The sequence below is a fragment of the Gallinula chloropus genome (genome assembly GCF_964237585.1).
Source record: "Gallinula chloropus genome assembly, chromosome: Z".
In the NCBI taxonomy this organism is placed as follows: Eukaryota; Metazoa; Chordata; class Aves; order Gruiformes; family Rallidae; genus Gallinula; species Gallinula chloropus.
The window spans coordinates 25,769,306-25,784,956 of record NC_140089.1 but is presented as its reverse complement, the minus strand read 5'-3'; the positions used below and the strand labels follow the sequence as shown (position 1 = coordinate 25,784,956).

Genomic DNA, 15,651 nt, shown 5'->3' with positions numbered 1-15,651 from the left:
ATTAAACATTAATAAGGATGAAACACCGAAAGAAACTTTCACTTTACATGATGTATTATTTAATGACATCAGAATATTTAACCTTTTTAATTTGTTTCACTAAGTTTTTGAGGTTTTTTTAAGTAATAAGGTTTTGGGTTTTTTTACTGGAAGTCATATTTCTTTCTTAATATATATGTCCAGGATTCTCCCTAATTTCTTTTTTAGCATCAATTAGGATTTTAGTGCACACATTTTTTAGTAACATTCTTAACTCTTCTTGGATTGCTGGGAAGTTACAAACTCTGAACAGAACTGCCGTTGGATTTTTCTTAAGATTAGATTTGCTTTGGAAAACTTACCTAGACAAAATCACCTTGGAGTTACTAATTGTTACCTCTTTCTGGATCAGTGCCTGCTCCAGTGGATCATCAAATCTGTCCCGCAGTCTGCGTTTTGATGAAGCTTTCATTTGATGAAGAACACAGGCATGCAATGAATGAGCTTGGTAAGACCAGATGTGGTTCTTCTGATATCCTTTGAGAAGTTTGCTGGAAATGCTGACATTCCTTGTGTACATCACTGGATATATGGCTTTTTTCCACTAGTAGTTTAAATAGATCATGTTTGTTTGTGTCAGTTTAAATTAACCAGATCATTTCCTAGTGGATAAATTACTATGTTAGTTACTCTCCTTTTCTGGCATCAGTTGTGAGTTTTGGAAGAGTTACATTTATTGAAATATTCACAATTTTAGAAATGCTCAGCTTAAAAAGGAGACTGCTTTCTGGGGTGGAGATTACTCTCTTGGATTGTTTTTTGGAGGGTTTTGTCCTTTGGTTCCTATTACTTTAGTCCGTACTCAGTAAATTCTCTGCGTGCAGTTTTCCTTAATTTACCACTTTTCATTATCAATTAAAAATTCTGTGTATTTCTCTCAGCAAATAATATTCAGTGATAATAATTAAATCACTAATTTCAGATTTATCAAATGGCCCACTGTGTAACTGCTGTGAGTTAATTCCTCATAATGCCCCCGTTGCCATTTTCCCCTGAAGTCTCCACGTCATGGCATTATACCTGTCAGCTTCTACTAAGCACAGGATTCAAGATCCAGACTCAGTATTTACTGATTTATTTACCATTCTGAGCCGCCTCTTTTCCAGAAAGAGATTTGTTCCACCCATATAAATGCAATTTGCTGTATGTGTAGTGTGTTGGTGACGTTAGAGATGTTGCTTACTGCTGGTTTGCTCTCACAGGAGGCTTGCAGGCCATCGCTGAGCTGCTGCAAGTGGACTGTGAAATGTACGGGCTTACAAGTGATCACTACAGTGTGACCTTGAGGAGATACGCCGGAATGGCTCTGACTAACCTGACTTTTGGGGATGTTGCAAACAAGGTAAGTGTAGAATTTTAAAGATACAGTAATTTCAGTTCACAGCTATGTTTGAATTGTAGTTGTCAAGACAGGTGATAAAAATGTCCAGGCTAGGATATTAAGTTCAAGCTCAAGACAGTTCAGAATACCTCTGTTGTTCCATCCCATTCCTGACAGAGAGCACCAGGAACTGATTGTTGTATCATGCAGGTATACTTACCAACTCTCATATCAAATCACTTTTAATTTGTCATGAATCTAAGAATTTTGTCTATTGGTTTAATTTTTTAGTGATCATTAGATAGTGTAGAACATAATGATTATGGACTGATGAGTGTAGATAGTGACTGATTTTTCTGAGGATGTTGAATTAAAACTGAAGCAGATTTTGTACAGTTGTGAGTTACTTAACAATGCTAGTGCTGTCTGATAAGATTTTGCAAAGCTTGCTTTTAAATACTCGGAGAATATGTAGCTCATAATGGGCACTACTTCAGAATTAAAAGAGAAAGTAAGTTCCCTCATCTCTGACGAGGACTTTACTTTCAAAAGATAGAAATTTTCAATAATTTCTTGCCCCAGTGTTCGCCAAACTATGGATCTTAAACTTAAGTGCAAGAAGACATTTCTCTTTCTAGTCGAGGAGGACGTTTCAGGAGTGAATGGAAATAACAGACTTCATGTAACTTGCTTTTTGCTCCAAGCTCTAGATAAGAGTGAAGCATAAATCCTTAGCTGCAAATAAATTGCTTCACAAAGTATTGGCTCTTTACATTATCCAATCAGTAACCACTACAGGGCTACAGATACTGGGTGTATAGTATGAACTAAACTACTCAGTGATGTAGATGTTCGTGCTGTCCAACTGATGAGTAGTACAGTTGTAACATATCCTTTGTTCTTGAGTGATTTTTAATTGTGCTTTATCATAATTTCCAAAATAAGCCTTACAGGTTTTCAGTTGCTGTTGTATTCTTTAAAAGTCACTTAGGTGTCAGAAATGTTGTTGTATTTGTGTCAGTTTTAAATATTCGTGCCATTTTTCATAATGTGTTTATTTGAAAGAAAAAATCTGTTTGTGACACTTAATAGGCAGCAGGTAACAACATACTGCCAGCTCACAGGTGATATTTACCTGGGGCATAGTAAAGCAAGCTTCTAAGGATGTTCCAGATCAAGTGTTAGACCTGTTGCAAAAAAACCCAAATTTAGGACAGTTTTACCACTTATGTATTGTCCAGAATAGTTATGATTAACTTTTCAGTAGTTGTAATGCAAATATTTATTGTTAGCAACATATTTCACTAATTGTTTATTGAACTTAAGATATGATTAGTGTAAAATACTGCAATATTTTGCAGAAGTAACCCACCTAACCTGTCATTTAAAACTATGCATTTTTTCTTTCCTTCTGATTCTTAACAGGCTACATTATGTTCTATGAAGGGCTGCATGAGAGCTCTTGTAGCCCAACTGAAATCTGAAAGTGAAGACTTACAGCAGGTAATGTCTTTTTGAGATTAAGTATTTCTTTAGCTTGGACATTTCCATTGCTTTGTACTCTCAAGAATTTCGTTACATTGTATTAAAATACTGTATTTCTGTTAATGTTTTCTAATATATACCTTTCTTCTACTCATTTGGCCTCACCACCAGTTACTTTTATATATGAATTCTGTCATCTTCATGAAGTTTCCTGTGTGCTGTCCACAAACAGCCTTGTCCTTTTTTAATTAGGCTCTGTCTTTGAAATAAGCCTCATTCATCACACCCAGACTTTTTGGGTTTTTTGTGACTGTTCTTACTTGGTCTTGTCTGCTTTAACTTCAATGCAAATTTTGTACCTGTACTCATTCCACAAATTGGGAAGTACAGCTCTCTTCTTGTAAAAAAAACTTAACTATGGGTCATATTCTGTTTTTTTACCAAAGCACATATAACACATGGGCTGTAAAACTCCCTTTTATGACCTTGACTTAATGGAAGTCCAGTTTCAAAGGCAAGTTGGAGCAACCTTAGATTCTCTAATTTAGTTTACTAGTGATGGGGCCAGTGAAGTGGGATTACTTGGAGGGTTAATACCATATTGTGGTTGCTCCTTCAGTTGCAGCAGTTAAATAGGGGAATAATAGCAGAGAAAAGTGTATTTCAAAAGAAAATCTGTGTTTGACTTGATGAGTTTTTTCTCTTAATGCATACATAACTGCTCTTAACACCAGTACCTCCCAAAGAAGCTTTCCAACTATGTGTTCCAACAAAGTGGTCAGTGTAACACCTGAGTGTCTTTTCTAAGACCTCCTGCTATGTAAAGAGAATGGCCTGAAAATAAAGTCTTCAGGAAGTGCTATGGGGCATCCTGAGAATTGAGAGCACAGAAATGTTCTTTATTGGTATGGAACTTGTGTAAAATTATTAAATACTAAATTATAATCAATTTTAACGGTTGCCCACTGTAAACAAAGTGAACAGCTCTTGGAAACGAAACCCGTGTTTTCCTTGCAGTTTGAGTGAATTATCTGGTGGGAGAAAAAATTCAGGTAGAATTGACTTTATCTCTTAAAATACTCTTCGCAAAAAGTTTTCTCCACTAGAAGAAAAGCTAGCCCTCTGACCCATGGCGTGCCTCCAGCCACTGGCATGTGGCCCCCCATACACATGCATAAACACAGACTGAGGAAAAGTTAGAAATGGGATTTACAAAGAATATGGGACAGACTGTGATCATCAGGCAAGGGCGTGGTTGGACAAGCTGAGCAGTGGTGCAGCTGTGCTTTTCTGTCCCCTTACCTGTCTGTTTTCCCGTACCACTTAGATCCATTTTTTTTCCCCTGTCTTTGGAACATGGGTCCTCCCATTTCCTAAGTCCTCTACAATCCTAGGATGCTGATCCCTTGGATCCCATAAAGCGTCCCACATTCCTAGGCTGGGACTTCTGGACTGACCTGTGTCAGTCCAAAAGGTTCAGGGAGCTGCTCCCACTGACTTACCTGAATGGCTGCCAACCTGGGGCAATGGGCTGTGGGTCTTCTAGGAGAGCCCAGGCAGGATGTCCCCTCCTCTGAGCCCCAGTTAAGCCTCTGTGCTCCTCTGGGAGCTCCTCTGAGATGGTGAGCCTGGAGCAGCCTGGGCTGCTCTGTCTGCCTCTGCCTCCCAAGGCTGCCCTGTGGTGTGTGCAGGAGGGGAGCATTCCTCACGTGATATAACAAGCTTTTGCAGTTCTGTGTCAATGAAAACACCCATAGACATGAAATCTATGTCATGGGGGTTATACTGCAGCCTGTAAATGGATGGAGTTTAGTATGTAATGACTGTCCACTGACAGTCTGTCTCAGTCTAAGCTATTCTGACTGTAAAAGGTACAGTGTATTTTAAAAACAGCTTTTTAAGCAACAAAGTAGTCATGCCATCAGAGAGACAGGCAAGTGTTCCTGTTTTATTTTCCTGGAAGAAAAGAAAAGGGTGATGATAAAATCTTAATCTCACCAGAGATTGTGTAAATCTAGTGCAGGCATCAGAGTAGAGCACAAATCTGAATTTTTGGATCAGTTTTTCAACCGGTATGTAAAGAAAGGATCCTGATTTGAAATCTTTGATTTAGATACCCCCACACAAAAGCCAGTACCTTGATCAAGCTTCATACTGAAATCTTAGAAGAATCTAGCAGGCAACACGACAAAAAACAGATTTTAGCAAAGGGCTGGTCTCCTAGCTGGACCCAGCCACTGTTGATTAATCCATAAGTATTCTGGAAATCCAGATGGAAAGTCTGACAGCTTGCTAAAGAGGTAGCTATATTGAGATATGTTGTTTTTCTTGAACATTTTGCAGGTCATTGCAAGTGTGTTGAGGAACTTATCCTGGCGAGCAGATGTGAACAGTAAAAAGACACTAAGAGAAGTTGGAAGTGTGAAAGCCTTGATGGAATGTGCTTTAGAAGTTAAGAAGGTATCTTGTATATATGATTGAGATAAAATTTTGAGGCATTGAATTTACTTTACACAAAACAGTAATATTGTTGTCCTTTCTGTTAAAAGCTGTTGGTCAAATATTTGGGGTGCTGTGTGCGACTTTCTTGGAAGAGAGTTGCTTTGAGTTAACGTGGCAGAAAACTGCAAAGTAGCAATGGAATCTCAAAACTACTAGCATTTCTGTGATGATATTTATGAGGGTTGACAGGTTTTGCTCCTCAGTGTCATGAGCTGTGCTGTTACAGTAGCCTTCTTTTATAATTTTGCAATTTAATAAAATCTCTTTTGAGGTCGTGAATAGGTAACTGCCATTTCTGCAAAATTCTCTGTATGGTTTTGGTATCCAGACAGCATTATATTCCATGCCAGATTCCTCTGCCAGTTAGTCTTCAAGCCTTTTTTACCATTATGGCAGCTAACAAGTATCATGTCAGGCATTTCTAAAAGCTTTGGGGCGGGCAATACCAAATCCATAGCTGAAGGGAGGAGACACGAGTGAAGTACTGATGTGTGTGCATTGCTGCCTGCATCTAGCTCACCAGCCCAGAGAGAAGAAATCGGAATATGCCTAACTCGCTGAAGTCGACTTAGGCATTTCTGAGAGACTGTGAATAGTAGCTGAAAAATTCTCTAATTCTATTGTTTTGTTACTTTCCTAGGAATCCACACTAAAAAGTGTCCTGAGTGCCTTATGGAATTTGTCAGCACACTGTACTGAGAACAAAGCAGATATATGTGCTGTTGATGGTGCTCTTGCGTTTCTGGTCGGCACACTGACATACCGGAGCCAAACAAACACTTTAGCCATCATAGAAAGTGGAGGAGGAATACTAAGAAATGTTTCTAGCTTAATTGCTACTAATGAGGACCATAGGTAGGTATACTCTTCTTCTGAAAATCTTTAGACATTCCACATTACATATTTAGTAAGCAGTTTCTGTGCCTGAGTCTTACTGTGAATGTGTTACACTAACTAAGTACAGGTAGTTTTCAATGCGTTTGACAATGCAGGTATTCCATTTAAGTAACAGGAATATGTGAACAGATTAATACCTGCAGCTCATTAATCATGAACTGTACTGCTCAGCTATTCGTATTTGTAATTGGGTTTGATTAGCAGTCAGATGAAACCTAAATGAAACATGAGATAATTTGCACTGGATTATTCTCGATTATACTTTCTAAGGGCAAAAGTCGCCTCTAGCATAATAGGGTTTGTTTTGCTTTGTCTCTTACCCTTTTGAAATGCCACATACTGATGTTTGTTTTCAATTACTTAACACCAGGCAAATCTTGCGAGAAAACAGCTGCTTACAAACCTTGTTACAACACTTGAAGTCACACAGTTTAACAATAGTCAGTAATGCGTGTGGGACCCTGTGGAACCTTTCTGCACGAAATGCGAAGGATCAGGAGGCGCTGTGGGACATGGGAGCAGTCAGCATGCTGAAGAATCTCATTCACTCCAAACACAAAATGATAGCCATGGGTAGTGCTGCAGCTCTAAGAAACCTCATGGCAAACAGGCCAGCAAAATACAAGGACGCCAACATTATGTCACCAGGATCAAGCTTACCATCCCTTCATGTCAGAAAACAAAAGGCACTGGAAGCAGAATTGGATGCTCAGCATTTGTCAGAGACTTTTGACAACATTGATAATTTAAGCCCAAAAGCATCTCACCGTAATAAGCAGAGACATAAGCAAAATATGTACAGTGATTATGTCTTGGACTCTAGTCGGCATGATGATAATGTATGCAGATCAGAGAGTTTTAATGCTGGTAATATGACTGTACTTTCACCCTATCTAAATACTACAGTATTGCCTGGCTCCTCCTCCTCTAGCAGAGGAAACCTAGAAAATTCTCGATCTGAGAAAGATAGGAGTCTTGATAGGGATCGAAATGTAGGTTTAAATACCTATCACCCAGCTGCAGAGAATACTGGGAGCTCTTCCAAGAGAATAGGAATGCAGATTCCCACTGCTGCAGCTCAGATTGCCAAAGTTATGGAAGAAGTGACAAGCATGCATATTCCACAGGAAGACAGAAGTTCTGGTTCCTCTTCTGAAATGCACTGTTTGGCAGAAGACAGGAATGCCCAGAGAAGATCAGCCACTGCCCATACTCACTCAAATACATACTTTCCTAAATCTGAGAATTCAAACAGGACATGTCCTGTGCCTTACACAAAAATGGAATACAAGAGATCTTCAAATGACAGCTTAAATAGTGTCAGCAGCAGCGATGGCTATGGTAAAAGAGGGCAAATGAAGCCTTCTATTGAATCTTACTCTGAAGATGATGAAAGTAAATTTTGTAGTTATGGTCAATATCCAGCTGACTTGGCACATAAGATTCACAGTGCAAATCATATGGATGACAATGATGGGGAGCTGGACACTCCTATTAATTACAGTCTTAAATACTCAGATGAGCAGTTGAATTCTGGAAGGCAAAGTCCCTCTCAGAATGAAAGATGGGCAAGGCCTAAGCATATAATAGATGATGAAATGAAGCAGAATGAACAAAGGCAGTCAAGGAGCCAAAATGCAACCTATCCAGTGTACAGTGAAAGTGGGGATGATAAACACATGAAATACCAGTCACCTTTTGGCCAGCAAGAGTGTGTTTCTTCCTTTAGATCAAGAGGATCTAGTGGTTCAGATCAGAATAGAGTAGGCTCAACTATTGGAATGAACCAAAAAGTAAACCAGTCCTTGTGCCAGGTTGATGATTATGATGATGATAAGCCAACCAACTATAGTGAACGTTATTCTGAGGAGGAGCAACATGAAGAGGAAGACAGACCAACTAATTACAGCATAAAGTACAATGAGGAGGAACATCATGTGGATCAGCCTATTGATTATAGCTTAAAATACTCAACAGAAGTTCCTCCTCCTTCTCAGAAGCCATCTTTTACTTTTTCAAAGACTTCTTCAGTACAAAGCACTAAAACCGACCACATTTCTTCAAACAGTGGGAATACATCAGCCCCCTCAGCTGGTTCAAAGAGGCAGAATCAGCTTCACCCAAATTCTGCACAGAGCAGGGGTGCTCATGCACAAAAGACTGCCTCCTGTAAAACACCCTCCATTAATCAGGAAACTATACAGACATACTGTGTGGAAGACACCCCAATATGTTTTTCCAGGTGTAGCTCTTTGTCATCTTTGTCCTCAGCTGAAGATGAAATAGGGCGCGATCAGTCCACACGCGTGGCGGATGCTGGCAACACCCTACAGATAGCAGAGCTAAAGGAAAACAGCGGGGCTCTATCGACAGAAGGTGCCGTGAGTGAAATCGCATCAACTTCACAACACATCAGAACGAAATCCAGTAGACTTCAGACCTCTAGTTTGTCTCCTTCTGATTCCTCTAGACATAAAGCTGTTGAATTTTCTTCAGGTGCCAAATCTCCTTCAAAGAGCGGCGCACAGACTCCTAAAAGCCCACCAGAACATTACGTGCAGGAAACACCACTGATGTTCAGCAGATGTACCTCTGTGAGCTCCCTGGATAGTTTCGAAAGCCGTTCCATTGCTAGTTCAGTTCAAAGTGAGCCTTGCAGTGGAATGGTAAGTGGTATCATAAGTCCCAGTGACCTTCCAGACAGCCCGGGACAAACGATGCCTCCAAGCAGAAGTAAAACACCACCTCCTGCTCAAGGAGTTCCGGTAAAAAGAGATGTAGCCAAAAGTAAGGTACCTAGTGCAGAAAAGAGAGAGCCTGGTCCTAGGCAGGCAGCTGTAAATGCAGCTGTTCAGAGAGTTCAGGTGCTGCCGGATGCTGATACACTCCTACATTTTGCCACAGAAAGCACACCGGATGGGTTTTCCTGCTCTTCTAGCCTGAGCGCTCTGAGTCTGGATGAGCCATTTATACAGAAAGATGTAGAGTTGAGAATAATGCCTCCAGTCCATGAAAACGAGCATGGAAATGAAGCAGAACCTGAACAGTCAGATGATACAAAGGACAACCAAGAGAAGAAAGCAGAGAAGCCTGCTGAAGCAGAAAAAGATATTCTGGATGATTCTGATGATGACGATGATATTGAAATACTGGAAGCATGTATTATTTCTGCAATGCCAACGAAGTCTTCACGTAAAGCCAAAAAGCCTTCTCAAGCATCTGCTCCAAAAATACCTCCTCCTGTAGCCAGGAAGCCCAGCCAGTTGCCTGTTTACAAACTTTTGCCTTCACAAAGCAGACTGCAATCTCAAAAGCACGTGAGCTTCACACCGGGAGATGATATGCCACGGGTATATTGTGTTGAGGGTACACCAATCAATTTTTCAACAGCCACGTCTCTGAGTGATCTCACAATAGAGTCACCCCCGAGTGAGTTGGCCAACGTGGACACTGTGGGTACGGGAGCAGAGTCAGGGGAGTTTGAAAAGCGAGACACCATTCCTACAGAAGGTAGAAGTACAGATGACACTCAGAGAGCAAAAAGCACAACTGTGACTCCCCCAGGCCTGGATGATGACAAAACAGAAGAGGGTGACATTCTGGCAGAGTGCATTAACTCCGCTATGCCAAAAGGAAAAAGTCACAAACCTTTCAGAGTGAAGAAGATAATGGATCAAATTCAACAAGCATCGTCATCTCTAAGTAATAAAAACCAACCAGAAGGTGAGAAAAAGAAACCAACGTCACCAGTAAAGCCTGTTCCCCAAAATAACGAATACAGAGCACGTGTAAGAAAAGCCGGGGAGCCTAAAGGCACTGTTAATAACGAAAGAAGCTATCCAGAGAACAGAGATGCAAAGAAACAGAATCTTAAAAATAATTCAAGAGATTTTAATGCCAAATTGCCAAATAACGAAGAACGTGTAAGAGGAAGCTTTGCATTTGATTCCCCTCATCATTACACACCTATAGAGGGAACTCCCTACTGTTTTTCACGGAATGATTCCCTAAGTTCTTTAGATTTTGATGATGATGATGTTGACCTTTCAAGGGAGAAGGCAGAATTAAGAAAAGGAAAAGAAGCAAAGGAAACAGAAACTAAAGACTGCACTAACCCAGAACAATCTTCAAATCAGCAACCCAGTAACAGGGCACAAGTCTGTCAAAAACACCCAACAGGCAGAAGCCAGACGAAAGCTTTCTCTCAGTCAACTAAAGATATTCCAGACAGAGGAGCAGCTACAGATGAGAAAATGCAGAATTTTGCTATTGAAAACACACCTGTTTGTTTTTCTCGCAATTCATCTCTTAGTTCCCTCAGTGATATTGATCAGGAAAACAATAACAACAAAGAGGAGGAACCTGTAAAACACAGTGAGGCTCCTGAGTCACAGATGGAATCAAACAGACCACAGACTTCTGGTTATGCACCTAAATCGTTTCATGTTGAAGACACTCCAGTATGTTTCTCTAGAAACAGCTCTCTGAGTTCTCTTAGTATTGACTCAGAAGATGATCTTTTGCAGGAATGCATTAGTTCTGCTATGCCTAAAAAGAAAAAACCCTCAAGAGTGAAGAGTGAAAGTGAAAAAAACAATTCCAGAAATACAGGTGGCATATTGGCAGAAGATTTAACGCTGGATTTGAGGGACATACAGAGGCCGGATTCAGAACATGGTTTCTCACCTGATTCAGAGAACTTTGACTGGAAAGCTATACAAGAAGGTGCAAATTCTATAGTTAGTAGCTTACATCAAGCTGCAGCTGCTGCATCGCTGTCTAGACAAGCCTCATCAGACTCTGATTCTATCCTTTCGTTAAAATCTGGCATTTCTTTAGGGTCACCGTTTCATCTTACCCCAGACCAAGAAGAAAAACCTTTCACTAGTAATAAAGGTCCAAGAATTCTTAAGCCAGGAGAGAAGAGTACACTGGAATCTAAAAAAGCAGAGTCTGAAAGTAGGGGAATCAAAGGAGGGAAGAAAGTGTATAAAAGTATAATTACAGGAAAGGCTCGCTCAAATTCAGAAGTTTCGAGCCAGCTGAAGCAACCACAACAAAGTGTGCCTTCAATTTCACGTGGCAGGACAATGATCCATATTCCTGGAGTTAGAAATAGTTCTTCAAGTACTAGTCCTGTTTCCAAAAAAGGTCCTCCACTCAAAAACACAAACTCCAAGAGTCCCAGTGAAGGCCAAAGTTTGACTAGTTCTCCAAGAGGAGTCAAGTCATCAGTGAAACCTGAGCCAGCTCCTGTAACTAGGCAGCCATCAGGGTTGAACCAGAGTGGATCAAGTAAAGGACCTTCTAGATCAGGATCTAGAGACTCCACACCTTCTAGGCCACAACAGCAGCCATTAAGTAGGCCTTTGCAATCTCCTGGACGAAACTCAATCTCCCCAGGAAGAAATGGCATAAGTCCTCCCAACAAACTGTCTCAGTTGCCAAGAACATCGTCTCCTAGCACAGCTTCAACTAAATCTTCAAGTTCAGGTAGAATGTCGTATACATCACCAGGCAGGCAGATGAGCCAGCAAAACCTTACCAAGCAAACTGCCTTACCGAAGAGTACCAGTAGCATTCCACGAAGTGAGTCTGCTTCAAAAGGGTTAAACCAAGCTTTCAGCAGTGGTGGATCCAACAAAAAGACAGACCTGTCCAGAATGTCATCCACAAAATCTAGTGGAAGCGAATCTGACAGATCGGAGAGACCTGCTCTCGTTCGGCAGTCAACTTTTATTAAAGAAGCTCCGAGCCCAACTCTGAGACGGAAATTAGAGGAGTCAGCTTCATTCGAATCTCTGTCTCCTTCCAGGCCAGATTCTCCCACAAGGTCCCAACTACAGACCCCGGTGTTAAGTCCATCTCTCCCTGATATGTCTTTATCCACACATTCAACTGCCCAGAGTAGTGGCTGGCGAAAATTACCCCCTAATCTGAGCCCTTCTGTAGAATATGATGGGAGACCAGCAAAGCGTCATGATATAGCTCGTTCTCATTCTGAGAGTCCATCTAGATTGCCAATCAACAGATCAGGAACATGGAAGCGTGAGCATAGTAAGCATTCCTCATCCCTGCCTCGTGTCAGCACTTGGCGAAGAACTGGAAGTTCCTCCTCAATTCTGTCAGCTTCTTCAGAATCCAGTGAAAAGGCAAAAAGTGAAGATGAAAAGCAACATGGAGGTTCCCTTTCAGGACACAAGCCAAGTAAAGAAAGCCAAGCACCAGCAAAAGGTACTTGGAGAAAAATAAAAGAAAACGAAATTCCTCAGATAATGAATGATCCTCAGCATTCTTCCTCGGGTGCCACAAACGGCTCAGATTCCAAAACTCTCATCTATCAGATGGCACCAGCTGTCTCTAAGACAGAGGATGTGTGGGTGAGGATAGAGGACTGCCCAATTAACAACCCTCGATCCGGGAGGTCCCCAACTGGAAATACTCCCCCTGTTATCGACACCATTTCAGAGAAAGGGGGTGTGAATGGTAAAGATTCTAAAGAGGTGCAAGAAAAACAAACCCCAGGGAATGGAGCTGTTGCTGTTCGTACCGTTGGCTTAGAAAACCGTCTGAACTCTTTCTTTCAGATAGACAGTCCAGACAAGAAAGGCACTGAAACAAAGCCTCCGCAGAGTAACCCTGGTCCCGCACCAGAAAGTAACGAGAGTACTGTAAGCGAGCGTACACCCTTCAGTTCCAGTAGCTCAAGCAAACATAGCTCCCCCATCGGTGCTGTTGCAGCAAGGGTGACTCCTTTCAACTACAACCCAAGCCGCAGGAAGAGCAGCGTGGACAATAGTTCTGCTCGGCCGTCGCAGATCCCGACGCCAGTAAATAACAGTACGAAGAAACGTGACTCCAAGTCTGAAAACCCAGACTCCAGTGGAACTCAGAGTCCTAAACGTCACTCTGGCTCTTACCTGGTAACTTCTGTTTAAGTGCAACAAAAATAAAATAAAACTGATGTATTATATACAGCAGCTATTTAGAAATTTTGTTTCGAATGAAACTAAAAAACATGGGGATTGAATTTTTTTGTTGTTTTTATTTGTTGTAAATAAGTTTGATTCTTGTTAGAGGGTCCTTGTTCTGGAAGCCATATTTGATAGTATACTTTGTCTTCACTGGTAATATTTTGGAGGAATACCTGATTGACAGTTTGGAATAAAATTGCTAATGCAAGTATATTTGTACAGTATGTTTAACATCTATTTAATTAGCATCCCATCCCATAATCCTTTAAATATTGCTTGTTGTCTGTCATGAAACATTACGAATAGAGGGGATACAGTAAAATTGTTTTATCAATCATTTCCAGATTACAAACCAACTAAACTACATCAGGGAAGAATTGGTATTATTTATGCAAAACAGTATACTCAGTTTTAGTATTTGTGAGTCCATCCAACCCAGTAATTAATCATGTGGCTGTGAAATTCACAGTAATATGGTTTCTGTTGAACAAGCTTTCCCAGCCTGCTTTTCTGCATGAATGGAACTGGTGGTTCATTTTCTGAAGTAATGATTAACATTTCTGTGGTCACATAATGTGCATAGATAGTTATGGTGTAATAATTTACACTTTCTTTGTGCTCTGCAAAAAAAAAAAAAAAAGAAAGAAAAAAAAAGAAGGAATACTGTGTAACTGTAAAACCTTGAACAAAATTATTTTACCTGAATTAGATTTTATCTTAAAGTAGGTAGAATTTTTTTGCTATGCTGTAACTTGTTGTATATTCTGGTATTTGAGGTGAGATGGCTGCTCTTTTATTAAGGAGACATGGGTGATGTCTCAACAGAGACTAAAAATGAACATTTCAGAATAAATTATTACTATATGTAACTTGTGCGTGTTACTTCTGCATTACATAAAATTACAGTATTTTATTTCGAGATGTCACCATATAATGTGTTGTATGATGCACTTACACTTAAGGCCTGATCCAGCAGAGTCTCGCAGCTCCAATACTTGTTCTTCCTTATCACTGGCAAGTGGCCATTGTAGGATGCTTATAACATTGCAGGATCAGGCCCTAGGTCTTCTGTAATATATTTGTACTTGAGGCAGTTTCACACATCTCAGGTGCGTAACAAGGCTAAAGGCAGGGTATTTTCAGTAGCCAAGCAGTGTAATTGCTTCCATGACTGCAAGCCTGAAACAACATTTTATGTCTAAGAATAGTGTTTGTAAAACAAAAGACTTTTTTTTTTAATTGGGGGAAATAATATAGAATGTGAAATAGTGCTATAAGATGGCATTTGAATTCTACTTGTAGTTTCCATGCATTTTTTTTAAATTTATTTTTTAAAATTTAAGAAGGGGAAAGTATCACAGGATGGCCACAGCGGCGAGAAATACGCTGTCGTCGTGGAACAACAATTCTATACACAAACCAGGACATCTGCTGCCTCAAGCCTTTTTGATGCAAATATGGTTTGTGCTAGAACAACACCAAAAACACAGATCAGTGCTTTAAAAATATAGCCTGAATTTAGATGACAATTGGTTTAAAGTAGGAAAGTGAGAGAAAAGAACATTAACCACTCTGTGCGTGACTGAACAGACCATGAAATGGAATGTCAGTTTCGTTTTATCTCAACCAGACTGTTCTAAAGTTAGCACTTTGAATAATTGATGTTCAGGATTCAGCATGCCCTGATTTCAGGAAGCCCTGAAAGAGAGCAGTTTATCTTTCTGGTAGCTGTCACACCGTTGCGGAGTGGCTTTTGTACTTTGTCTGATACTTGAATCCATTTTTATGGTGAATTCACCATAAGGCTTGCGCTGTTTATGAGCAGAATTGGGATGCTATCATCAGGCAGACGTGAATTCAGATGAAGTTAAAAGCCAGTACCAAAAATACCTGTCCTGCAGAAATGGTGTCTTATTTGCTTTCTTGTTCTTTGCGTCCTGTCAGATTTGCTTAGAGGAGCACCAGGCTTCTACATCACCTGGTGAATCCGTTAACAAGCAGCGCTCTTCACGTTACCATTTGAAATATTTTACATATAGCATCTTCACAAAACTTAAAATACTATTATTAGTGTCCTTTTAAAGATGAAACAGAGATGATGTGTTTGCAGTCAGACTTTCCATTGGACTAGGATACAGACCTCCACCCTTGAGTTTAAAATGCAAGACCACTTTTCTTACAAATGATGTGATAGTTTTTTTGTTCTAGGCTTTTAGCTACTAATACACCACAGCATCCAAGGTAGTGGTTTAACTCTGGCCTTATGTCTATGTCCTGTCGTTCTGAGAATTCAAAGGTAGCTGCAATCTCAGTAAAGAAATTCTGATTTCAGTTTTATAACAGAGGGAGTTAGGGGATAATAAGGTGAAACAATAATTGTATGCGTATCAAATACCAGAATGTCTTTGAAAATTGTAGTGGCTTCTCTAGTCA

The 15,651-nt window shown here is 40.3% G+C and overlaps 1 protein-coding gene across 7 annotated transcripts in view; it reads left to right on the top strand.

Moving 5' to 3' along the window:
• Nucleotides 1-14,087, top strand: part of APC (APC regulator of WNT signaling pathway) — a gene marked incomplete at its 5' end in the record, with an annotated part of 60,173 nt that extends 46,086 nt beyond the window's left edge. For 4 of the 7 annotated variants that reach the window (XM_084278111.1, XM_084278108.1, XM_084278110.1 and 1 more), the window contains 6 exons: nucleotides 392-487; nucleotides 1,242-1,381; nucleotides 2,786-2,863; nucleotides 5,189-5,305; nucleotides 5,988-6,202; nucleotides 6,615-14,087. In XM_084278111.1, the coding sequence (XP_084134237.1) occupies nucleotides 392-487; nucleotides 1,242-1,381; nucleotides 2,786-2,863; nucleotides 5,189-5,305; nucleotides 5,988-6,202; nucleotides 6,615-13,182 (7,214 nt within the window). In that variant the 3' untranslated portion in view covers nucleotides 13,183-14,087. Of the gene's footprint in view, nucleotides 1-391; nucleotides 500-1,211; nucleotides 1,382-2,785; nucleotides 2,864-5,188; nucleotides 5,306-5,987; nucleotides 6,203-6,614 lie in introns of all 7 variants that reach the window. The other 3 variants (XM_084278107.1, XM_084278109.1, XM_084278105.1) reach the window with 1 other exon arrangement.
• Nucleotides 14,088-15,651: the final 1,564 nt, after the last annotated feature.